This window comes from Galleria mellonella, unplaced genomic scaffold, assembly GCF_026898425.1.
Source record: "Galleria mellonella isolate WM207_F2 unplaced genomic scaffold, CSIRO_AGI_GalMel_v1 utg264, whole genome shotgun sequence".
NCBI lineage: Eukaryota > Metazoa > Arthropoda > Insecta > Lepidoptera > Pyralidae > Galleria > Galleria mellonella.
The window spans coordinates 2,282,736-2,309,991 of record NW_026442060.1 but is presented as its reverse complement, the minus strand read 5'-3'; the positions used below and the strand labels follow the sequence as shown (position 1 = coordinate 2,309,991).

At 33.9% G+C, this 27,256-nt stretch overlaps 2 protein-coding genes across 2 annotated transcripts in view; both read left to right on the top strand.

Moving 5' to 3' along the window:
- Positions 1-1,077: 1,077 nt before the first annotated feature.
- LOC113521129 (uncharacterized) lies at positions 1,078-5,253 on the top strand. The gene is made up of 2 exons (XM_052895068.1): positions 1,078-3,754; positions 4,583-5,253. The coding sequence occupies exons 1-2, from the start codon at positions 1,078-1,080 to the stop codon at positions 5,251-5,253; spliced, it is 3,348 nt and encodes a 1,115-aa protein (XP_052751028.1).
- A 6,914-nt stretch (positions 5,254-12,167) lies between these two features.
- Positions 12,168-27,256, top strand: part of LOC113513847 (cell adhesion molecule Dscam2-like) — a 96,006-nt gene continuing 80,917 nt past the window's right edge. Inside the window, exon 1 of the mRNA XM_052895074.1 lies at positions 12,168-12,401. Coding sequence (XP_052751034.1) covers positions 12,350-12,401 — 52 coding nt within the window. The 5' untranslated portion in view covers positions 12,168-12,349. The remainder of the gene's footprint in view (positions 12,402-27,256) is intronic.

Sequence of the window (27,256 nt, the reverse complement as noted above, 5' to 3'; positions counted from 1 at the left end):
AAATCATTGATTTCACGACGGGAACATGATTTTCGATCAATACAAATATTATACGACATATCTAGAGAAGTACAGAAAGATAAGACTAAAATATCTAGTTTTCGTGCCCGATACAAAAATATAGAATCTCTCAAAGAAAGTTTTTATAATATGAGTCAAACGATTAACATGAAATATTTGGAAGCAGGATTGAGTAATGAACCCGACACAAAAATCTTGGAATCCTTTGACGAATTATATTATGGTGTCATTGAGATTGCTCAGTTAGTTATCGATACAAAACCGTCGGATTCCACGGTTATTCCAATACCTACCTCTAACATTGAAAATAAGACATGTCAAGTTCGTTTACCAAAGCTTCAAGTACCCACTTATGACAGCAATATAACAAATTGGCAAACTTTTAAAGATAGTTATTTACCATTAATACACAATAACAATTCGTTGTCAGATATAGAAAAAATTCATTATTTAATTTCATGTTTGTCTGGGTATGCCCTAACGATCGCAAAAGGCGTTCCATTGACCGCCTCGAATTATTCGGTGGTGTTTCAGGCTTTGCTAGACAGATATGATAATAAACGTGTATTAGCCACTGCATATCTCGATAAAATTTTTAATCTACCTACTTTAAACAAAGTATCGATCGCAGGTTTAAATGCCTTAACAAATACATTATATGAAAGTGTGAATGCACTTCGGGCATTGAATATCGAATCACTCGATGAGGTTATATTGTTTTACTTAGCGGCCCGCGCACTAGATGTCGACACTCGTCAACGTTTCGAGTTACAGAATAAAGAGGAAATACCAACGTTTGAAAGTTTGTTATCTTATTTACAAAATTATATAAAGATTTTAGAAGTTAGTAATTCTTCTTTTTCTTCACAAGATAATAATATGAAATCATATAGAAATAAAGTTGAGGTATACAGTCCACGTAATAAGCAGTCGAAGTCGTCTTTTGTTTCTTCCACTACTACTAGTGAGAAACAAAATCTACGTAATGACTATAAACTTAATTGTCCATGTTGCCATTCTTCACATAGCATTTATAAGTGTTTTAAATTTCAAAAAATGAGTGTCGATGCTAGACGTCAATTGGTTACCGAGTTTAATTTATGTTCAAATTGTTTACGATCGGGCCATAATTCAAACAATTGTTTATCAAAGGTAAATTGCTTCATTTGTGCCTCTCGACATAATACGTTTTTACATGTGGACGCATCGTCATGCGCCCCGACTACTAGTAGTACATTGTTACAAATTGACAACCCTGCTCCGAACTTGTCTATGAGTGACAACAAAAGGGACAAGCCGATTCAAGTCAATGATTCAAATATTGCTTTAACGAGTGCGGCGTTTCTAACGAGTGGGGTACAGTCAACAAAAATTTTAGGTTCTGCAACAATTCGAGTTCGTGACTCCTATGGCTATTTGCATTATGTATGTGCACTCATCGATAGCGGTAGTATGGATTCATTTATAACTAGTTCCTGTGCTCATAGGCTTGGATTGCCTATGCGTAGGTGTAATATGTCGGTAACTGGACTAGGCCAAAATTCTGTACAAAATATAAAGGGCGTTACATGCGGTTCCATTATACCTAAGTATAGTAGTGAACCACAATTTGAATTGCCTTTAGTCGTTATTAAAAAAATTACATCAAATATTCCTATTGTTCCATTACCATCAGGCGTTCGAGAAAAATTTAGTCATTTATGTTTAGCTAATGAGAATTTTGACAAACCATGTAAAATAGATATTCTGTTGGGTGTAGAATGTTTCGATCGTATCTACGACGGAGGTCGTTATACTCCAGGTCCTGAGTACCCGTGTGCGTTATCAAGCGTGTTTGGATGGGTCATCACTGGTCAATTACAACATAGTGAGGTGCTGTCACCTATAAAAGACATGACGTCACTCTTAGTATCGACCTGTCAGTTAGATGATGTCGTACAACGTTTTTGGGAGACCGAAGAACCTCCATCAGTTCGTATAAAGATACCAGAATATGACATATGTGAACAACAGTATAAGAAATGTACCTATCGAGATACTAACGGTCGATATATTGTGCCTATAATGTTAAAAGAGAATTACTCTGATTTAGGTAGTTCAAGTGAGCTTGCCTTAAACCGCTTTCTGAACTTAGAGAAACGTCTGTCACGTGAATCGCATTTAAAGTCCGAATATGTGGACTTCATGCGCCAATACGAAGAAATGGGTCACATGGTGCAACACAAAAATGCATCCTCTAATAATACGTATCTCATTCCTCACCACTGTGTGCTCAAACCAGAGAGCACAACTACTCGTTTACGTGTTGTATTCGATGCTAGTTGTCCTACGACAAACCGTAGATCTTTAAATGATATTGTCCATGTAGGTCCGAAACTCCAAATCGATATTGTCGACTTGATTACTAAATTTCGCCTGCACGTGGTTGTATTTACTGCAGATATATGTAAAATGTATCGACAGATACTCATTCGACCTGAAGATAGGTCATACCAACACATATTCTGGCGCAAAGATCCTAACGACCCACTTAAAGAATATGAGTTGAATACGGTGACGTATGGTGTTAGTAGTTCACCTTATCTGGCAATAAGAACATTGCGTCAATTAGCTGAGGATTATGAGTCTCAGTTTCCTCTCGCTGCCCAAGTAGTGCGAGAAGATACCTTCATGGATGACATTACTACAGGAGCTGTCTCTATAGAAGCTGCTAAATTATTAAAAGATGAGCTAGTGGCTCTATTGCAGCTAGGCAAATTCGAACTGCGAAAATGGAGCAGTAATCATTCAGAAGTCCTTTCTAACATTCCATTCGAGCATTTACAATCGACTAAATTGTTCACTGAACCTAGTAGTGAACATACATTAAAAATTTTAGGTATTAAGTGGGATCCGCTGACTGATCAATTTTCCTATTCCTTTTCTAACGATTTCAAGCTAGAGTACACAAAAAGATCAATCTTATCAATAATAGCCAGAATTTTTGATCCACTTGGTTGGATTTCTCCAGTTGTATTTTGCGCAAAACTGTTGCTACAAGAGATGTGGCGCTTAAAATTAGCTTGGGATGAACCAATCCCACCTAATCTTGCCAAGCAGTGGCACATTCTTGCTGCAAATTTATCAGATTTACGATCAATTAAGCTATCACGTCTAGTACTTCCTTCTGGTCCATCGGAGATACATCTTGTAGGATTTTGTGATGGTAGTTCCAAGGGCTACGGATGTTGTGTGTATTTATGTGTAGTGACTCTGCAAGGTACCACAACTAATTTACTTATAGGGAAATCTAAAGTCGCCCCCTTGAAACCCTTAACGACTAACAGGCTGGAGCTATGCGCTGCTGTTTTGTTAGCACGAGTGTTAAATCATATGTATGAGCTATTAAAATCGAAATTAAATATAAAATCAGTTAGAGCATTTACGGACAGCAGTACTGTCTTGTCTTGGCTGCGAACGGCACCTCATCTTCTTAAAACTTTCGTAGCAAACAGAGTCGTCCAAATTACTGATTTGATCAGTTCAGAATTGTGGTTCCACGTTTCGACACATGATAACCTGGCAGATTGTTGTAGCAGAGGTACCACATGTGATGTTCTCACTACTCACAAACTGTGGTGGACCGGTCCTCCTTGGCTCCATCAAACACCTCTCAATTGGCCTGTTCAAAATGTGTTTATACCAGAGCAAGAGTTACCGGAATTAAAACCACTAGCATCCGATTGTTTTATTAGTACAGTTTCACATAATTTACTTACACAATTGATTTCAAAATTTTCTTCTCTCATAAAACTTCAACGAGTTCTAGCTTGGTGTTTACGATTCATTAAAAATATAAAAGCACATAAAGATATGCGCAATTTTTCCACATTATCAACAGTTGAGATAGATGAAGCTTTAATTATTTTGTTAAAATATACCCAAAAGAATTTCTTTTTTCAAGAGTTAATACGTCTTCAAAATAATTTACCCTGTATAAAGTCTATTCAAAAGTTAAATCCTTTCCTTGATGAGGTAGGTTTAATACGAGTGGGGGGTCGCATTCGTCATGCAAACTTGCCTCACTCAGCAAAACATCCTATTCTTTTGCCTAAACTATCCCTTTTATCACAACTAATCGTTGACAGCTATCATCTGAAGTATTTGCATTGCGGTCCTCGCACATTGCAATCATTTATCCATAGAACCTTTTGGATACTAGGTGTGCGACTGTTGATACGCTCTCGCCTCTCTAAATGTATCATTTGTTTTAAATCTAAGCCGATTCCCAGTCAACCTTCAATGGGCGACTTGCCAGTTGAAAGATTACAAACAGGCAGATGTTTTCAAACCACGGGCATAGATTTCGGTGGTCCATTCATGCTGAAGGAAAGTAGACGTAGAAATGCGCGTACATATAAGGCTTGGATTTGTTTATTTATCTGTCTCAGCGTAAAGGCCGTACACTTGGAAGTAGTTACGGAACTAAGTACAGAAGCCTTTCTTGCTGCCTTAGATCGATTTGTTTCGAGGCGCAACATTTGTCACAAAATTATCACAGACTGTGGTACTAATTTTATAGGTTCAAATCGTCATTTGAATGAAATGTATAAAATGTTTTTCGAAAATCGTTCTGATATTGCTGATGGCCTCGCTGTTAGACATATCAGCTGGGAGTTTAATCCACCAAGCGCCCCTCATTTCGGCGGGATTTTCGAAAGTGGAATTAAATCTACAAAGTACCACTTAAAACGGATAGCAGGCGCGCAGGTTTTGACATTAGAAGAAATGATAACTATAGTCACAAAAATTGAAGCCATTTTAAATTCTAGACCTCTGTGTGCTCTTTCTTCTGACCCTGATGAGGTTAATGTGCTTACACCAGCTCACTTCCTCGTAGGTGGACCTCTAATTGGTCTACCTGAAGTTCCACTAGAAGACAGCAATGTATGTGTACGCTCTCGTTGGCAAATGCTTAAAAAAATTACACAAGTGTTCTGGCGCACCTGGCAACGAGATTATTTACATACACTCCAACAAAGAAATAAATGGTTAGAAAACCGAGGGAGTGTTAATGTTAACGACTTAGTGATTTTAGTTGAATCAAATTTGCCAACTTTATCATGGAAATTGGCTAGAATAGTGCAGGTGCATCCAGGCCCTGATAATATAGTTCGCGTAGTATCAGTAAAAACTGCTAGCGGCAGTGTTTTTCGACGTCCTGTCGTAAAAATTTGTCCTTTACCAATGTAATAAAATAGTAAGTTAATTTAAAATTTTACTTATCCATTATATAAATTAAGATTTATAATAATACTCTAGTTATATAGTTTATAAGATTTTATTTGTTTATTAATGTAAACATAATTTTATTTTAATTAATTCGAGCACAGCCAGGTATGTGGAATCCTTTTGAATTCCAAGTGGGGGGTATGTTCCGACATCCTCTTCTAATTCCGTTATCCATTCGTACTAATATATACCCATTAACTTATTAACAACTCCAATTCAAATTTTCGCGCCGACCGGCGACCTCTGTGTTTGAATGTTAAACGAAAAATCATTATGGCGGTCGCTAGTACCTGAGCTTGTGTCGCTCATACTCTAGGCGAAAAAAGACTAGAAAATCTGTGGAAATTCGCGTGCCTGTTACTTGCTAATTGTGACCCTAACCAGTGTTGGTGTGTGGAAAAGGAGTCAAAGCCATAGGGTGCACCCAAGGTCTTCAACTACTCAGCAAGTTAACCCGGTCGGTGAGTCCTACTTTCTCCTTTCTATATCCGTCAATGCATGCTCTTCTGCTGGATTCTAAGGATTCCTTATATATCTTCTAGGCAGGTGAATAAAATCCCATAGCTTTGCTCTGAAGTTTGTCGTCATAATTTACCAAAATGTATTCATAAATGATACATTCCTAATGCGTGGATGTAAGGACTATGTACCATTTAGTTGGTTTAAACAACTATGGGTATTCGTGAGGCGGATTACAGTACTGGAATCACTATTTGCTAGCTGTATCCCGCGGATCCGCTCTCGTGAATAAGTACGTAAAGTATCCTATGTGCTAAGTTAGAATATAACCTACCTGTATACCAAATTTAATTCAAATTCGTTCAGAAGTTTTTACGTGAAAGAATAATAAACATCCATCTATCCATCGTTACTTTGCACATTTATAATATTTATTTTATTAATATTAGTCGTAAGACAAAAATAAATGTTAGAGTTAATAATTTAGATATAAAAGAAAACTTTTTGGCACAGTTTTAAAAACTTTAGATCATTCGATTTGACTATTTGATTTTATCAAGCTCTTGACGTCGTGACTATGCTACATATATATATATATATATATATATATATATATATATATATATATATATATATATATATATATATATATATGAGGAGGTTTATGTTCAGCAGTGGACAGTTAATGGCTGATATGATAATAATGATTTTGTGTCTTCGTCCGTAGTCGTGACGTGATACCTTTCAGCGTACCTTTCTCAAGGAATGAGCTATCTATTGCAAAAACATATTTTTCTAATCCAACTGGTGTTTCGAGAGATTGGCACGTTCAAACAAACAAACCCTTTGCTTTATTATATTTGTATACATTTATTACCAATTGTACCAATAGAAGAAAGAGATTGTTAGTAATGGGGTCTAGTTTCCTCATCACTAGCAATACACCCTATCGACCTCCACACGGTTCCTCCTGGAAACCATCGTGACTAATTTATTGTTAAATTCTTCACGATGGGCTAACTGACCTCCCTTTTCACCTTCATCAATCATCCCTCACTTGCGCTCCGCCAGCGTATATCATTGGTACAGGTGGGGCTACCATTCCATTATAATCTATTAAAAAAAACTAATTAATATAACTAGCCAATTGTTCTTGAAGTAGTGCAACAAAGAGTTAATAAATAAATAATTGATCTCGATATTGTGTACGCAGATGCACCTAAATATCTGATTCGATCGAACCATAAACGCTTTAACGTGAAATAATAATAATAATTCTTTATTGTGCACAAAAGAGATGTGTAAAAGGAGAATTTATACAAAATATGCATATACAAAAGGCAGTCTTATCGCTAAAAGCAATCTCTTACAGACAAACTGAAAATACTAAAAAGTTACAACATTAAAAAATAGCAATACCACTTTGATTTAAGTTTATCATAAATTATATTAAGTTGATATATTACCAACTGTTATTTAAAATGATCGATGAAGAAGCATTTCAAAACATCGGATCATACATGTGAATGTTACAATATAAACAAATATAAATTCAGAGACGTTTTCAAAAATACAACCCCTTTTTTAACATTATACTATACTCATTGTCTCCCCTAAATCCAACACTGTACGCAATTCCTCTGAATATTCGTTTCGAAAATTCGTTACTGTGCTTTTATGAGTTTTCACTGGCACTTTGAGTTCTATTCATAGAATTTCCCAAGGATTTAATCATATAGTTTCTATTTTTGTTAAAATTCGCTATGGTAAAGCTATTCTAAGAAGAGTCCAAATTTATTTAGCCGTAGAATACTTTTTCTATGATCTTATTAATCTAATTTAATAATTTTTTTATTTTTTCTAAATCCTTACTACTATTATAAGCTAATGGATTCACCCCGGCTTCGCACGAGTAGATAGAAAGATAATATAGCCTATGTTAATCACTGATAATATACCTTTCTTTTGAAATTATTTTTATAATCGTTTAAATATTTGGTTTGTGAAATTATTCGTTACAAACAATTAAATCTTATCAATCTATGTAGTAAAATACTTTTATTCCAGCCATACAGAGGAAGTTGCCGGAAAAAGCTAGTATATAATATTAATTTATATGATGTTTATATATATAGATTAATATTGGATGTTTGGATGTCCGTCACTCAGTATAAATTTCTAAAATCTGCGTGGAAAAAGCCGTCAGTAACAGCTAGTATTAAAATACTAATAGATTATTTTACGCGCCTGTCACATTGTCATCAATATTTTAAAACTCGTCTCTTAATAGCTCGTAGGAGTTCGTACGTAAGTTAGTGCCTCGTAGGTAATCTCTCCGTAGGAAATGACAGTCGCAGGTGTACCTTCCCGTCGCCAACTGCTAATAGCTTTTAGACAGCACCAGCTTTAGTGGGGTGAATGTTATCGATAAATTTTTATCGATACTTCCTTCCTAAATAGAATGCAAACGAATCTATAGATAAATAAATAAATAAAAATAAACGCGATTGACTTTTTTGTGACCTATCTAAGGTTTTCGATTGTCTAGACCCATTGCTGAAAAAACTAGCTTTTTATGGTGTTAAAAACAATGCTTAAATTTAATTAAATCATATTTATCAAATAGAATTCAAAAAGTAAACAAGTATATTTGAATAAAGGTGATTTAAATTTAAATTTGAAAATAGAATCGATTCTCTATACTTTTGTTTTTAACATACATATTATGTAATATCTTAGCTAATTCCAAACTAGTTTTGACAATTAATTTTCGAATCTATTTTCCTGTCAATATGATATTAATTGTGTTGCAATTGACTTTTTTATTATATTTTGCTTATTGCAAAATCAATTAAAAGTTTATTATGAATAAGTACACAATCCCGCATTCTAAATTAAATTAAAATTGAGTATCACATAAAAAGGTTTTCAGATGTGGCAAAAGCAGGTATTATGGTTTAAACACAAATCTACTGAATTGATTTTGATAAAATTTTTGTAGGACCAATCTGAAAGATATAATATGATAAAAATTTTCAAATTATACACTAACTGACGGAGTTATGAGGTAACAAACATAAAAAATAGTACCTAATTGAGAACCTTCTCCTTTTTTTTAAGACGATAAGACAAATAATTTGAAATTTATACAGAGAAAGAGGAAATATATTTGGTTTTATAATAAAAATCGATGTATATAATAGATTCATTAAACAAAAAGTAAAATTTCGATAAGTGTCTAGAATAATCCCCATCACTAAACAGCAACCGAGATGACATACAGTAATGGGCGAATGCAACGCCATCTGGTACCAGCAAGGAGAATTAGCCAACAAGCTGTCTTCCCACTAAAATTGGTACATATGCCCTTAACATAACATGTGTACTTGCTTAATTAACCGTGAGATTTTGAGCCTTAACACAAGGAGGTAAGGTTAAGACAATGTAAATATGTACTGTTATGTGACACAGCTGCGTTTGGATACTGTTATAAGATTTTATGAGTGTCTAAGTACCTATCTTTTACGAGTAAATGACTGAGTTCTAAGAAAATATATATTTGTATATACGTATTAGAGTATAGAGATCATATATCCGGGTAACTCGCAATTTATCCGGAAAGGATAAGGAAAAAGTTCTAGACTTCTATATTGACACGAAACGTAGATATTTGTTATTTTTGTCTATACCTCTTAAATATTTGTAATGCTATATACTCGAAGGGATATAATTATAAAGGGATTATGAAGGGATGAAATTATAGTACTTTCTACTACCCCTACTAGTAAGAAATTATAGTACTTTCTACTACTAGGGGTAGTAGAAAGTATTATGATTTCATAGCCATATAAATTATGGTACTTTATTCTGTATACCTTGGACTGCCTTTCGAACTAACGTTTCCATTCTGAATGAACTGAAAATCAGAGAGAGATTGTCGTCAACTGTTCGTATACGAATTCTCAAATACTTCGGCCATATCATCCGGAATGAAGATTGTATGAAACGTTTAATTGTCCAAGGAGCGGTACAAGGCAAACGTTCTCGGGGTAGATCGCCAACGCGATGGACTGACCTCATCAAAACGGCCACACAGAAATCTATTGTGGAATGCTCTCGCTCGGCGGCGAACAGAAGTAGATGGAGACATATTGCGAGGACCTCAATCGCGAAGGAGAGCCTCACCGACGATCCACCGTCATTGTGAAAACCACGACCACTCTGCCAAGAGTGTACGACTGAAGAGAGAGATTCTGTATAGTGATATAATTAATATGAAATCAACAAAGGGTTTAAAATCTGCAAATTAAAAAAATAATTATTCAAATTAATTTAGATTCAGCGAAGTCATCGTAAATAAAATAAATAAAAAGAACCAGCATATTTATAAAGAAATGTTATAAAAAAAGTACTGTACTCATACTACGAGTATGTTTTTTTATGCAACTTAGAATGGCTAACAAGCTGACGGCCCACTTGATGGAAAGTGGTAACCGTCGCCTATAGACATAAGCAGTACCATGGACATAACAAAGTATACTGATTCGCCCATGACACCCCCCCATCCGAGATATTATCTAAATATTCCCAAAATTTCAACAGTTAATATTTTTTTTATAACTACTACACTTATTTCTCGAAAACACCTGTAAATAAGAGAATCGTATTTTATATAAATAGTTTATATAATTTAAATACAAAATGTAAAGAGAATAATTTAAACTAACCCGACTAGATCTTACAAACTCGAACTGACATCAGGGGCTTTAAATTTCATCCAAATAATTAACTGTGGAACTCAATTATATTGAGTTAATTGTTAAATTAATTAAAAATTCGTAGCGCCCTCTCGCTCGTCCGAAATTATTCTCTTTTAAGAATCGCAGTAATCTAATATTAAAATGTATAAATATGTCTGTAACTGTGGATTAATATAATTTCCGGTTTTAATTTTTCCTTTAAAAATTAAAAAAAAAATATTTTTTTTTTTATTTTTAAAGCTGTTGTTTCAAAATATAAATAGATATTGTGTAAACATTATACTTCCTTCGAAGCAAGTAAAATTTGTTCTGCAAAAATAAAGTGGAGTCAATTGCAAAAAAATGGGGGAAATGTATTGTTAGCGATGAGGTCTAACAGCCCCATTGCTAGCAATCTTACTAATCATCGTTACCTTTCGTGAAAATCTTCATGATGGGCTAACTGACCTGCTGCTTTCATCCTCATCTATCATCACCCATTAAAAAAAAATCACAACAAAATAATTGACTAATGTGTCTACGAAACGTCTCATTTTTATTGTTGCATTTTACTCCAAACTTGGTATTTACTGCACCTCTGCTCGCGAGAATCAGTATATAGTAATAAAGTATCTTATATGTTACCATTCGCCGTGTAGATCCCGGTATAGAATGGATCACCCCTTCCTTTCCTGTGGTTGTCATAAGAGGCGACTAAAGGAGCTTATGGTGAAGGAATGGGCAGCAGCGTCCCTCTTAAAACCTTTGTAAAAACCTAAATACAGTTGGCAATCCACCTGTCAAGCGTGGCAACTACTGGCAAAACTCTCCTTATGAGGAAGGTTTATGTTCAGCAGTGGTCAATTAACAACTGAAATAATAATAATAATATGTTAGGATGTAACCTACCCATGTACAAAACTTTATTCAAATTTGTTCAATATTTTTGTGTGAAAGAGTAGCATCCATACATACTCACCAAATTTCGTAATTTCGTATGTACAATATTAGTAAAATTAGTAAAATATTCTATTTCATAATAAAAATAATAACATTACTTATTAATAATATTTTTATCATAATCAAATTATTAATTTTTATATTGAAAAAAATTTACTTCTTAAGTCTAAACTGCAAATCGAAAATTTAGTTACTGGTCAATATTAATATTGTGATCGGAATCCAATATTTTATTCGCGCCAAAATCTACATGTGAATTCTAACGTACAAATATAAAGTTTTCTACTCTTTACTTTATGATATTACCACAGATAATATAATACTATATGGTATTATGTAGAATATACGTCTATTGTCACAAATCTTAAAAATAACTATCCATTTGTAACAAAAAGATTCTCAATGACAGCATAAAATATACTGTATACACACCCACTTTTGCGTTTTATTTACCAGTCTATTTAATCGCCGTTTATTATAATTTACTTTATTATACAGAATAATTTTTTATTTAAGTATATTTTGTGCAAAGATATTTCTAAGCGGCAGCACAGAATATACCGTGACACACCCCCTCACAACACTCAAGGCACGCGTCCTACTTACCAGTCTACTTAATCGCTCTTTATAAATTATGATCATAACATAATCATTACGTGTCCGTAGTAAGGGATGTTCTCGCTCTCAGCCTCTCAGCCTCCAGTTCATTTTCTACCGAGCTAAGGGATGCACGCATCTCCCTTGCAATAGCGGGAAATCGCGAGCTTCGATTCGAAACTTATTTCATCTTTTTAAAAAAAGAACTATAATTTATTCAAAATATCTATTCCAAATATAAATTTAGATAATGTTGTGACACGTTTCGGTTGTTAAAGATTTTTTACGTGTAACTCGTAACAATGGATTTGACTTTTTGGAAGTTGTTTCTCGTCCTTTCTTCGTGTTTTACTGGTGAGGAGATGTTTCAAAATTTATTTTATTAAGTTTTATTTCATTAAAAACAAAAAAATATTATCTTTTAGATTTTACTAATGTATAAATAAATAAATGTTAAATGTATATAAATTATGAGTAAAATTCATTAATTATAAAATCACAAACACTACTGTAAAAATTTTTGAAATGAGCTAAGGGATGCACGTATCTCCCTTGCAATAGCGGGAAATCACGAGCTTCGATTTGTAATTTATTTTATCAGTTTAATATAAATTTAGATAGTGTTGACATTTAGATTCTTACAATTCTTACAATAGACATTTCGGTTCTTGAAGATTTTTTACGCGTAACTCGTAATAAAAGAGTTGACTTTTTAGAAGTTGTTTCTTGTCGTTTCTTCGTGTTATACTAATGAGAAAACGTTATAAAATTTATTTAATTTTAAATAATAAATTCTATTGAGATATAAATAATTCAAAGATCATGTATATAAATTTTACTTAAAATTAATTAGATATAAAGTTATAAACACTTCTACACTGAATTTTATAACTAACTATAAAGGTTGGCCTTTGTACGAGATACGATTTGAAATTAATATTATCTGTTAAATAAAGAAATATAATTTATTCCAAAATATAAATTTTTATAAGTTTGTTATAATACTTTTAATTTTTTGTAAATTGTTTCATGTCCACAAGGCAAAATAAAGTAAATCTGATTATATTTAGTTTAATTTTAAATAGTGATTATTTGTAACTACAAGTACAATAAACATATATTTGAATTTAAAACAAGTTAATATTTTTTATGTAAAAAACTTATTTCAATCATAAATACACATACATTAACCGATAAATGACGATATTTCAGAAAGGAGCATCCGTAATTTCATTTGAATTATGAACGTAGAATCACGTGTTTATATATAAATTTTGCTTCGCAACAAACGGTCTTTTGGTACAAAAAGAGACATATTTTATCCTTACAAAATTAATACGGGACTAACATGCGAGCAAACTGAATTGATTGTAAAAAAAAAGTAAAAGTCAGTTCAGAATTGTGACGTAATCGTGTAACATCATAGCTATAGAATGAATTTTGGAAGGTATTTTTAAAAAGTATTAGTCTATGTTTGGCGGAATTACTTTTGTCATTTTTTACTGTTAACCTTATCTAAGTTGACCATTGAGAATATTGTTGATAACGTATTTACAAGGCGAAAATGAAGTCATTAACTGTATGTAAAACTAAGAATCTATAATCTATGGTATAGACCATTTTTTTATCAGACTGTCCACTGCTGAACATAGCCTCCCCCATAAAGGGGTTTTGCCAGTTACACTTGGCAGGCGGGTTAACAACCGCAGTTTGGCTTTTGGTGATGTTTAGAGGGACGCTGCTGCCCATCGCTCGCCCTCCCTCAGTCGCCTCTTACGACACCCACAGGAAAGAAAGGGGTGGCCTATTCTATGCCGGGACCTACATACATGCATTTGTCGCGTTATTATGAGAAACTTAATTTATTTGGCGTTTTTCGACTCATGTTTCTTTAATGTAAACATTCAGTTTCACTTGTAGAATACTTCCTTCAAAGAATACAAATGACTTCGAGTTCAATTTATATATAAAAACTATGTATCATCATCATATCAGCCATTACCTGCCGTTACACTGCTGAACATAGGCTTCCCCCATAAATTGCCACAAGGAATGGCCCTGAGCCACCTGCATCCACTGACTCCCTGCAATTTGAGGGCGTCACTCCATATAATGGATACTACTACACTGTATTAGCGCATACGAGTCGCCACCCAAGAACTTTTCTTCTTCATCAGTTGCCAGTCTTTCGAACTATGTGATTAGCATACTGTCACTTCAGTTTGCTTATCCTTCAGGTTATGTCAGTCACTTTGGTTCTGTTGCGGATATCCTTATTTCGGAGTCTATCACACAAAAAAAAAACTTCTAGCATTACTCTTTCCATAGCCCGCTGAGTAAATAGATTTTTTGCGTACAATCAACCACGTAAGACCATGTTCTAGTTCTATAGGTCAACATCGCCAACAAAAATAAAAATTGTGTATGAGTACTAGTATAGTATTATATTATCTGTGGTATGAGACATGGAAATTGTTTAAAATATGCATCCTTGTTATGCAGTTCCAACCATAAAAATGTAATTAAAATTATGATGTCAGATAAAAATGGAATAAAGACTTTATGGCTGTACTAACTGTGCCCTGCAGCTTTGTCTGCAAATTGGGCAGAGGGGTTGTTATAATTAATGAGTTATGTTCATGAGTAATTTAAAATGAAATAACATTTATGCAGTTATACACCAATCAAGATTATACTACTAATTATGACATAATATACCAATCATACGATACTAACGATAGCAATATTTTCAAAACTACTATCTTTTACGCTGCCTGCAAGTCTATGCGAATAGATTGCCCGTTTTCTTACCGAATGGAGCATTAAGGCCGTAGTCAACGATACATGCTCAAACTCTAAACACGTGAATGCTTGTATCTCGCAAGGTTCTATGCTATCTTCGATCTTGTTTCTTCTGTATATAAATTACTAGTTGCATATTAATAACATTTCGAAACTTCTTTTAATCCGGTTTCGATTGAAGGCAAAGGAAATCTTGTCCAAATTAACTCCAAGAAGACACAAGTCTGCACGTTCACTACAAAAAAGACACCATATGTCGTATCTCCTGAAATTGAGAACCCTTTGATAGTAAGCCAAATCTGGGGATCCTTGGAGTTAATATGTCCAGCGACGTCTAGTTTTGCGGTCATTTGAAGGAAAAAGTTAAAATAGCATAAAAAAATTAATATGTTCAACAGAGTGAGAGTATTTCACGCCTCAGATCGCTTAAAATTATATAAAGCTCAAATCCAGTCACATACGAAATACTGCTCTGACCTTTGGGGTAGAGCAGCAATATCATTGGGCTGCATACAACGTCGAGCGACTCGGATTATCGATGAGCTATGTCTTGTCGATCAACTTAATCCCATAACATTGCATCTCTACACAACATGTCTATGTTGCATCTCTTTACGTCTTACTGCATTTATGAGTAGTATTCAGAGAAATTATTTAAATTTCTTGAAGGTTATGTTACGACAACATAACCTTCAAGAAAGGAGCATATTCCTTTTTAAAAGGCCGGCAGCACACCTGCAATGCCGTAGGTGTTGTGGGTGACCATGGGCGGCGGTTGTCACTTACCATCAGGTGAGCCGCATGCTCGTTTGCCCCTGTGTTGTAAAAAAAAAATTACTACCAGCTACAAAATTTCATCACCCACATATAAGCAGTCACATGCTAAAGTTCCATCCTGATCATATGGATAAATCCGCCATGCATTTCTGCAGTCATTTTCTTTCATGCCTAATCAAAGTATGGAACCTACTTCCAGCAGCAAAGAACAGATACGACATTAAAACCAAGAAAAAAGCGTTGTCCTTTTTAAAAGCTGGAAACACACCTGCAAATTTTTTTGATGTTGCGGATGCCTATGGGCTGTGGTGATCGCATTATCAGGTGAGGTGCATGCTCGTTTGGCTCTTATGTCATCAAACGATTAAATTGGTTCATTATTGGTGAAAATGTCACCCAATGTACGAAAAATTACTGTAGAACTGCAAATCTCCTTTTGAATTCGCTTAAAAATAATTCCTAAACACACAATTACATTTTGAAACAAGCAGCTTATACTGGTATTAAAGGGTCGGTCGGGTAAACAAACAGAAAAATGTCATTGTAAAGAAAAAAATAGGACAAACACAAACAGGAATTTGGTTATATCTGAGAGCATCAAAACAGAAAAGGGTTCCACTATAAAGTGTAACGGTTATGTTGGACATTTTTTCAAGCGTTAGAGAAAACCAACGCAAGTGATTCGCATAGTTGAGGCGTGGTTATAATATAAGCTTATAGCGAGCAAGTACGTGCTTTAGTACGCTAATCTATCCGTTCAATATTTCCATTAATTTTTTAAACATTTGCTGGTGTTTTACTGTTTATTTTTTATTTATTTATGGGTACCAAACAGTAAATGTTGGGGGGAAAGGGATTGTTAGTAGTGGAGACTGAGAATCCCATTACTAGCAATATACCTAACCAGGTCGACCTCCTCGCGGTTCCCTCCGAAAACTATCATGGTTAATTCCTGATGAATTCATCATGATGGGCTAACTGGCCTGTTTTCCGCTAGCGTATCCCGTTAGCGCAGGCGGGGTTACCATTTCATTTTCACTCACCAAAAAAAAAGCAGTAAATGTTAATTGAATATACATCATAGTTTTACGTCATGTGGTCCCGGCATAGACTAGGCTACTCCTTCCTTTCTCGCGAGTGTCATAAGAGCGAAGTTAATGGTCAAGGGATAGGCAGCAGCGTTTAACTTAAAACATCATCAAAGTCTAATTACGATTGCTAACCCGCGTACCAAACGTAGCAACTACTGGCAAAATCTCGCACAAGAGGGCTATGTTCAGCAGTATATAATTAACGGCCGATATGATGATAATGATGATCATTTTTCTATTTATTTATTCATTAAAAATATTTATAACATTATAACAGCAAAAGCCAAATCAATGTTATAAATCTAGTGTGCTAACATACAATGTTATAATAAATATATTTAACTCGACTAGATATTTCTGAGCTGCTTCTAGTATCTTTGGCAGTTATCTTTATCTTACTAAATATATCAGTGATGTTTATAATATTATTTAATAACCGTACTGCGTGAGTTAAGGGAACGTGCTGAAGTAGGTTATTTATTATCATAGTATTACAACAAGAGTATTAAGAGAAATAATTATAGTGCCAATAATAACGAGTAGAGTTATTATTAATAAGGTGTTATTGTATTGAAATGTGGCACATTATTTACCAGAGGGAGACTTTGTACAAAAGTCGATTGCTTGGGTAGCTCTGTCCCATTCGTGTTTCAACTGTGAAGCAGTTGTATATGCATGGCTGTGTTTCGGTTTGAAGGGTGGGATATGGCGTGAATTTACTCGGTACAAAGGAATAACACCTGAGTCCTCAGAAATGGCAACGCATGGGGGGTATCATGGGCGAAACAGTATACTCTGTTATGTCCATGGTACTGCTCATGTCTACAGGCGACGGTTACCACTTTCCATCAGGTGGGCCGTTAGCTTATTTGCCATTCTAAGTTGTATAAAAAAATTTGGTAAGTTTGATGATAGTACTATGAAATTAACTAATATAATATTGTAGTACCATCGAGTTGGTCATCTGATGAAGAAGGGAGGCGGTCATAGGAACTCATAAATAATGCATGATAAAGCGTTTGGGTTCAATTGTTTGACTAAAATCTGTAACTCTATTTGGTTCCCAGAATACAATAATGAAGCCTGAATGCTAAATATCTTATTTTTAATAACCTTATTTTTAATCAGTCTTACTACTAAAGACTAAATGCATAAAGTTTGTTTAATAAGGAACGGTTACTAGGGTTGTCGCGTGAGTGGTGCCAACCCTGAAGAAACTTTAATTATGCCCTTTTCGAAGTACCCCACACTGCAGTCTCTAAGGAATACAGAGATGAGAAATTTGAATGATGCGACCCTATGGAATACATAGATACATAATTATATTCCCAAACATAAATAGCTAAATAGAGTAATAATAATTAAATGTGATACTATACACAATGTAAATACTTCGGTCTACCTTTTTTTTTATATACCACTGAGGTGGCAAACAAGCATACGGCTCACCTGATAAGCGGTTACCGTAGTCTATGAACGCCTGCAATACCAGAGGTATTACACGCGCGTTGCCGACCCTGAAGAAACCTCTTTACCCCCCTTTAGAAGAACCCCATGCTGTAGTCTCTCGGGAAAACCTCGGCAGGGAGCTCATTCCATAACCTGAGTGTTCGTGGGAGAAAGCATCTCTGAAATCGCGTTGTACGCGACCATTTAGGCTGTAAGGTATGAGGGTGAACTCCCTGTCGATGGCGAGCCGTACGATGATAGAAAGTGGCCGTAGGCATCATATTGAATAATTCCTCTGAGCACAATCCGTTGTATAAGCGGTAGAACACGCAGAGTGGAGCAAAATCTCTCCTAAGACTTAAGGGTTCAATACCGCTTGCAAGCATGGGATCATCGACAATTCTCATAGCTCGTCGTTGCACTGAGTCGAAGGGTTCAAGCTGGTATCTAGGTGCTCCCGCCCATAAGTGACAGCAATACTCCATATGGGGCCGGATTTGCGATTTGTAAAGCATTAATCGCTGATCCGGCGTGAAGTAATGCTTCGCTCTATTGAGTACACCGAGTTTTTTGGATGCCAGCTTCACCTTATCTTCGAGGTGGCCACGGAACTGTACGTCACTAGAGATGTCGACACCAAGGATCCCAATACTTTTAGAGATGTTAAGAGACGTGCCTTGGAACTGTGGGGCACCAGCAAATGGGGTTTTAAAAGCTACCTATAAAAGCATTATCAGGTTTTACATGAAAACAAAGAACAAAAGTACTTATTATACAGGACGTAATATAGATCAATAGAGTTCATTTAACGGAGTTCATTTAACGAATATTCACAAAAGAAACACGAGTTGAAAAATGACAAAAAAAAGTTGAATAATAAAACGGCACATCGAGCAAATTAGTATGGGAGGCTTAACATTTGTCAAGATGAATCGTAGAGTATTGGGAAACTATTGGCTTACGCAACACATGCCTACAAGTATGTATGAATTTTATCACAAACTCACTCGCACGAGAATACAATAATGTATTAAATAGGGTCATTGAATTGTTTCTTTGCAATTCGAATATTATAATCTTAATAGTAGACATAACTATATCCAATTTTACTATATATAGGATAGTGTTGTTTTGTATTATATAAAATAGTGTTATATTACAGAAAAATGGAGATTTTTGTGAATAAAACCAGAAAATCATGGAAGATGATTATAATTTCAGGAAGATTAGATATATTATAATGTTAGTGTCAGTTGCCGTGTAGGTCCCGGTATAGAATAGGCCACTCTATTTCCCCATGGCTGTCATTAAAGGCGACTAAGGGGGCTTATGGTGGAGAGATGGGCAGCAGCGTACCTTTTAAAATATCACGAATAGCCAAACCAAAAGCCAAAGCAGTGGCAAACCCTCCTGCCAAGCGTGGTACTACTGCCAACCCCCCTCCTCCCTTATGGGGGAGGCTATGTTCAGCAGTGGACAGTTAAAAGCTAATACAACAATGTTAGTGTAATTTAGTCTCAAACTAAATAAATCTTTTACTATGGGCTTATATATGGTATGAGTACTAGACAACCGACAGACTGAGTCACACAAGAATGGCAACGCATGGGGGGTATCATGGGCGAAACAGTATACCCTGTCCATGTCCATGGTACTGCTCATGTCTATAGGCGACGGTTACCACTTTCCATCAGGTGGGCCGTCAGCTTGTTTGCCATTCTAAGTTGTATAAAAAAAAGGAATACTTAATTACTTTTGTTTTGTAAATACATAAAGATAATTCTACATCTTCCTTTATTTCATGTAATGCTAGGTATTCCATGAACTCTCTTCTATTCTCATTTACCTGCGACACATACAAATGAAATTTATATAACAATGAGTTAGATAATTGGCTATTGTAACTCGTTAGAGAGAAACACTCTCTTGTATTTGTTATTATTAATATCATTGCTTGTTTTCTCCTATGTAATAAAATTCCTGTAATATAAAATATTAAAAGTATTAAATATTATATTTTATATAGATAATAATTTTCTTGTATTCTTAAAGAGGTAGGAAGTTTCTTTTGTACAAAATATTTTTCATAAAATAAAGCATATTGTTGCTTCATTTAACATGATCGATTCCCTTTGTTATACCCTTCTTAATTAATGGTGTACAAATAAAGACACATCCTTAAATTCATTTTTAAGATTTTGGCCATTAAAATATAAAAATAAAAACAAAGATTTTAGTCGTAAAAATAAATAATATGTGATAAACATAGAAATAAACTTTATTGAGAACGGGATCACTGAATAAATCAGTTATAACTTTATTGATTACGTAAAAAAAATTGACAATTGGTTAATGATAATTGGCGAAATTATGGCGTAACATGATATATAAGAAAATGAAGAGGACATTTTATATTTTAGTTGAAATAGCAAATAAGCAGGTGGCCCTTTAGATTGAAAGCAGTAACCATCTATAATATGAATAGAACCATGGATATTACAGAATACACTATGATGCTCATAGTACCTTTCATGCGTAGCAATTCTGAGCATTATACCTTTGTTGAAGATTGCAACGTTATTTGTTCTCTTTTAATAGTCATATATTTTTTTATTCTGTCAGTCACTGTTCTTCTTTTGTTTTTCTTTGCATAATTTTCCTATCAAATATACGGAAGGAAAATAAAGAAAGGTGATTATTTAATATTCATCATAAAACTGGGAAATCCATCATGTTCTCCAACAACCTTCGTATCTACGTAGTTATTTTACTGTCACATTCCAACCTCCAAAACGGAATATAGCCATGCAAACATCACACAGCAGAAATAATTAATACTAGTATTTGCTGTCAAATGAAAGAATTTCTCAATTCGACTGGATTTTATTTCTTTTTGCAATCTATAGCCTTCGCAATTTAGTGTTGATTTCATGCTAATTTTATAAAGATATAAGCTGCTGTTCTTATTTGCGAAACAAAACAACTGTTTGTTGTTAAACAAAATCTACTTAAACACAAACGTCTGCAAGTTTTAAATTCCAATGTTTTAAATTTCTGAAATATTGTATTAATAGGTGCCTTTTATTCATTTTAAAATAAGGTTAGTGAAAATACTATAGTAATTAATAATTTAAAATATTAATTATATAATAATTAATTATTTTACTGAACTATATAGGTGTTATCATGCGGAAGTCCATATCACTGGTTACTTCATAAGAACGACTTTGTTTAATTTTGCTAGGTATGTACCATGGGTATGTATGTGTATCTTAGAGTGTTGGCAGTCACACACATACTAATGATAGCGGAATTAAACAAAATAATTCTAATCAAATAACCAGTAATAATTAAATAAATTAGATAATAATAAAAAAAGAACTATCATTATTTTCTAACCAAATTAGACATTATTAATTTTCTCACGAATCCACGTTTAAAGTAACTTTTTTTGCTGAGCAATATATACTTGTTTGCAATTCCCGGTAGTACAATAAAAGAAGCTTAATTTTACCGCGTCCCTTCTCGCTAATCGCTGAAACTTGAACAGCGACTGAACTCCCAATGGTACGATTTCCCGAAAAATGACTGAGCAATTGACGTTGACGCACGCATATAAGGCGGTCATGTTTGTAACTCGGTCGAGTCGTGGGAGCTATACTGTTATGCGATTCTTTTATATGGAAGTGTTTCTATATAGCCGAGTAATTTACATGACAACTTTTAGAATAACTGTTAAATCATAGTCTCCACCTACTCGAATAATAGAGTAACTCGTGATTTGTCATAAATGAAGTTGCTTTTTTCTGAAACTAAATATACATATAGTTATTATTTAAATATGTTATATTTAATTGAGTTAATCTATTTATCATTATATTAGCTTTTAACTAACCATTGCTAAATCTTCCCCATAAGGAGGGTTATGCCAGTAGTTGCTACGCTTGACACACAGGTTGGCAATTGCAGTTAGATTTTTGATATATTTTTTTTTATACAACTTAGACCGGCAAACAAGCTAACGGCCCACTTGATGGAAAGTGGTAACCATCGCCTATAGACATGAGCGTATTATTTTAAGAGGGACGCCGCTGCCCATTTCTCGACCATTAAGTTCTCTTAATTGTCTCATAAGACATCTACGGGTAAGGGAGAGGTGGTTCATTCTATGTTGGGACCACATCCCGAAGCGACGGGTAGTGAGTTTAAAGTATGGTCAGTCCATCGCGACAAAGAACTAACCACGATGGTTTCCAGGGGTACCGTATAGAGGTTGAAGAAATACCCCCCTTATGGGGGAAAGTCTACGTACAGTAGTGGCTAGTCAACGCCTGGTATGATGATATGATGATTACGTCTCACTGATGCCCGCAAGCATATATTGATAGCGCAGGCAAGATTACTTCTTCCTCCTATCCTTCATCCTACAAAAAAAAACTTTAATTTCCTTTGCTTTCTTAATTTACATCTTAGTTTAAGAAGAAGTGGTGATACTTTGAGTTGTTTCTTCCTCAGTACTCGAAGCAGACTTAGTCCAAAAAAATTAAGTATTCGCAAAGATTTACCTCTTTGAAGAAGGTAGATCTTAAACATAGGTATACTTTTCAATAGACTAGCCGAGATGTAACCTAGATAAGGCTATTCACAAACCTTTTGAAATGTCACAAAAGCGTTTTTATGCTGTGTTTAAAAAAAGTGTTTAGTCATATAAAATGTAGCCTTTACGTAGGCATAAATAGAGTACTTTTTATTCAATTACAATTCAAGGTCAATAAATGTATCCCATATTGTTCGTAAAAGGTAACTAAAGGAACTTAATAGTCGAAAGACGTGCAGTAGCATCCCTCTTAAAAATCACCAAAAGCCTAACTGCGGTTGCCAACCCGCCTGCCAAGAGTGACAACTACTGCCAAAACCCCCATTTAGGGGGAAACTTATGTTTAGCAGTGGACAATTAACGGCTGATATGAAAATGTATTCCATATTGAATTGGCGTAGATGCTTTAAATAAAAACTCATAAATATTCACTTTTATGTTAAACTAGTTTGTACGCGAAATTTCGTCCTTGTGATCAGAGCATATTGATTAATCAAGATAAAAAATAGCTTACATAAGAGTACTTCTCAATTAAATTTAGAGTGTTATTCTTTATTAGCTTTAATAGGTAATGAACAAATTCAATTCCAAATCTATAATACTAGCTAAATCCCGATGCTTTGCTCATGTAAATCAGTACATAATATATCCAATATATTAAGTTATATCCTAACTTATTCGTATACAAAATTTTATTCAAAGCCATTCAGTAACTTATTTTTTATTAAAGAAAATTCAACAGCTACAAAATTTCTTAATAATAAAAATCAGTAAAACAAAAAGCTAATAACTGGTTTCACAAATAAAAACAAGATTTAACTAATGCTAATACTTACAAATAATAGCTGGATAAGTATTTACCGAATGTTACCAGAAAAAAAATTACATACGTGAGTTTAATACGTGTTCACTCGGCAAAAGCTAAAGTAGGAATGAAAGACAGTCAGTTTATTCGTTACTACCCTCACAAAAAATCACAAAAATAATGAAACCGATACATGATCGAATCAATTGCAATACTTAAATTAATAATGAAAACAATTGAAATGCTAATTAATCTAATAAGCATTTAGGTGAAAATACGAGTATATCATTAATATTGTACTATAAAATATTGTATATATTAAAATAAAATACTAACATTTATTAATTGAATTATAACTATATAAACAACGATCCATTGACTGTCTATTAATAGTATATTAGTAAATAACAATATGTATTCATGAAATCATATAATCTAACACAATCAACTAAATTAAAATAATAACGTTATAGTAATACAACCAGAGGGAGACTGTACAAATGTCGATGGCTTGGGTAGGTATCTCTGTCCCATTCGTGTTTCAACCGTAAAGTAGGAACGCATGGAGAGTATCATGGGCGAAACAGTATACTCTGTTATGTCCATAGTATTGCTCATGTTTAAAGGCGACGGTTACCACTTTCCATCAGGTTGTGATGGTCACCCCCCTTGCACCCCTTATAATAACTACCCTCTAAACTAAGCTACACATGGAAAACCTACAAAGCCTAAGAAAAGCCTACGAAGGCTTTACCTAATGAAATCTATGAAAATATAATGAAAATCTACCCTAAAGAAAGGTCTAACACCATCAATATAACCCCATACCTATATTGCCTTATACACCCCAAACATCCTATGAATCATATAAACTCTTACAATAAACACATAATATTGAACAGATCTTATAGTAGAACACTTGATCATCTGGCCAGATAAATAAATGTGTGATCGTCTAGTAATGTAGGACCCGTTGTGTGTGTAATAACCAAAAGGTTCTTTAATTGCTATATGATAGGAGTTAAATAATGAAGATGATTGATAAATCTTTAAGGATTAAGAATAATTAATGAATTATACTCATAATTCATGTAACTAGGAAGTTATGTTAATTTAATAGTAAATTACAGAATAACTGTAATAATAAAAAAATGGGGGAGCGGTCGGGCCCCTCACACGCCCGGACCAGTGGAAGACTTTCCAACTATCTATAACTCTTCCTCCTAAAAGGTAGGGAAGGGTATTACTATTTATTAATGCACTCTGATGGTAATAAGGGAATGAGTATTCTCAGTTCCAAACCAAACATAAGTACATTTACTTCAACATTACAGTGGCTCCACCAGCCCCATGATGCTTCCAATATAAATTAGTGTTTGCCAGAGGCAAAAGGATCGGAACTGAAATCCCAGGATCACTCCGACACGAGAGCTTACTCATGGGCGATGACCCTTTCAGTCCTATATGGCGACATAGAGATCACCCACTAACAGTACGAAACTGTTTCCCAGCGTCACCCTGTTACGAGCTTACTCAATGGGGGTTTCCCTTCGGCTCCACAAGAGATCAGACCAAGAAGCGAGATCACCCAGACACCAGAACCTACTTTGATGGGACATAACCCTTCGGCCCTATAATGTGACATTAGAGATCACCTGTGAAGACAGTCCGATAGAGATGAAGTTTTGTGTGATAGGGGATACCTTCCACACCCTGGAATTGGCCAAGCCATATAATGTTGATAATTGCTATATCATAACATAGCATTGTCAATTTAATATTATTTACTTAATACCAAGAATACTCAAGGTTCAAGTTACATCTGTTGATTAGGCCAGAGCCTAAGAACGAGTAGTCCAACCCATAGGTCGAGAGCTACTAAAAGTAATGAGTGCTATTGAATGAACTATAAGTCCAGTCAATTATATATAATATTATTGTTGATTAACCACATTGTGAATTAACCAATTATTTATTCAGAGAGATATATCTAAAGGAACTATAAGTCCTTTAAAAGACACTGATTAATCACAAGTTAACAACGTCTCGTGAAATAACCAGTTGGGTTTTCTATAAGTTTGAGGACACTAAGTCCAACAAGCTATTATTGTGTTGAGAGTAATAGAGATCTTTTGTAATATTTGTAGAGGTTTGATTAATCACATTGTGAAATAATCAGATTAAATAATTATGTAGCTTTATAGAGAGGACTATAAGTCCTAATTTTAGTTACCGTTGTCATAAGTACTGATAAATTACACATTAAAGTGCCAGGTCAATTATTATATATAGGTATATAGGAAGGACAATAAGTCCTATTTGTGTATGTTGTAGTAGTAGAGGCAATATATTGCATAATTATAATGTGAAAGATACAGATTAAATATATATTTGTATAGAAAGGACAGTAAGTCCCATACAATTATTGTAGCTGTACTATAGTTATACTATATCTACTTCCTTTTAGTGTCTTAGTAAACCTATTTACTAAGAGGATTTCTCAGATAAACAAGTGTTTTAGTGTTTAAATCATCATGATTAAATCCCTAAGAAATTAGATCTTTAAATAATTATCATATCATTTAAGTGAAATTTCTCATATAAATAATTCCAATATTTCCCCTACAGTTATTATAAAATAACAGAAAATTATATAAATTTTCTATAGACTTAGATATAGAATCATAACGTGTATAATCTCCTTTTGTTTGACATCTGTCACATTAATGACGTATTGAATGACGTATTGATGTATTGAATTGAATTTTGATTATCTATCACAACTGTCAACGTAACAAATACTAGCAAGTTTGTTTATTTGTATTTGTTTAATATAATTAAATATAAAATCATCATATATCAACCGTAATATATAACTAAATTATCAGTGATATAAATAATCAAGGTTTACACCAGTAATAATTAATAGTATCCAGTAATGCTGCAGTTTTATATTCATATCAGTAGCAAAGCTTACTCTCAAATTCAAGAACGAACAGAAGATTAGAAGTTTAACATTCTTATTGCAATTGTACTTGCAATAATATATACATACAGTACTAATTATCAAGAACATTCCTCAAATACATGTGTGGTGAAGATTTTCCCAAATATGCTATTTATTTGATTTCTAACCTCTAATGTAAATTTATTAAAGAAGTGAATAATCAGTGTTAGTGTTTGCTTTATTAATATTTAAAGTAATTGTCCTAACTTGATATTAATAGGTTCATATCTCCTTGGATACAGCCCAACATATACAACTAACTCGATAATGAAATTTATAAAATACTAATAGTACATTTTACTACATGTATATCTCCATTCTATTCCCATAAATATTCAAAATATGTATATTAAATATAAATCCAATAAAGATTCACTAATTTTAACCCTGTCTGAACTTGTCTAGTCAATATAGCATGAACAAACAACACACATACAAACCTTATCGCTATGACAACTTTCTTCCTAAATATGAGTAAAATACATAGCTCACACTTGTCATTTAGTACTAATTTTATACTGAACCTCATACCTAGTTAAGAGTAACTATAGTCAGAGAATCTTTTAGTACTTTTATTACCATTAGGAAATAAATCCACACCTATAATATCAGCATAATTAAATATTATTAGTAATCAGTAATACACACAGAATTGTTATTATCAGCTTGCTTACTACAACA

Excerpts from the sequence above, each read along its gene's own strand:
- LOC113521129 (XM_052895068.1), top strand. The coding sequence starts at position 1,078 with ATGAGTGTCGATGCTAGACGTCAATTGGTTACCGAGTTTAATTTATGT. Across the intron at positions 3,755-4,582 it reads AGCATCCGATTGTTTTATTA|GTTCAAATCGTCATTTGAAT; the intron begins GTACAGTTTCAC and ends CTAATTTTATAG.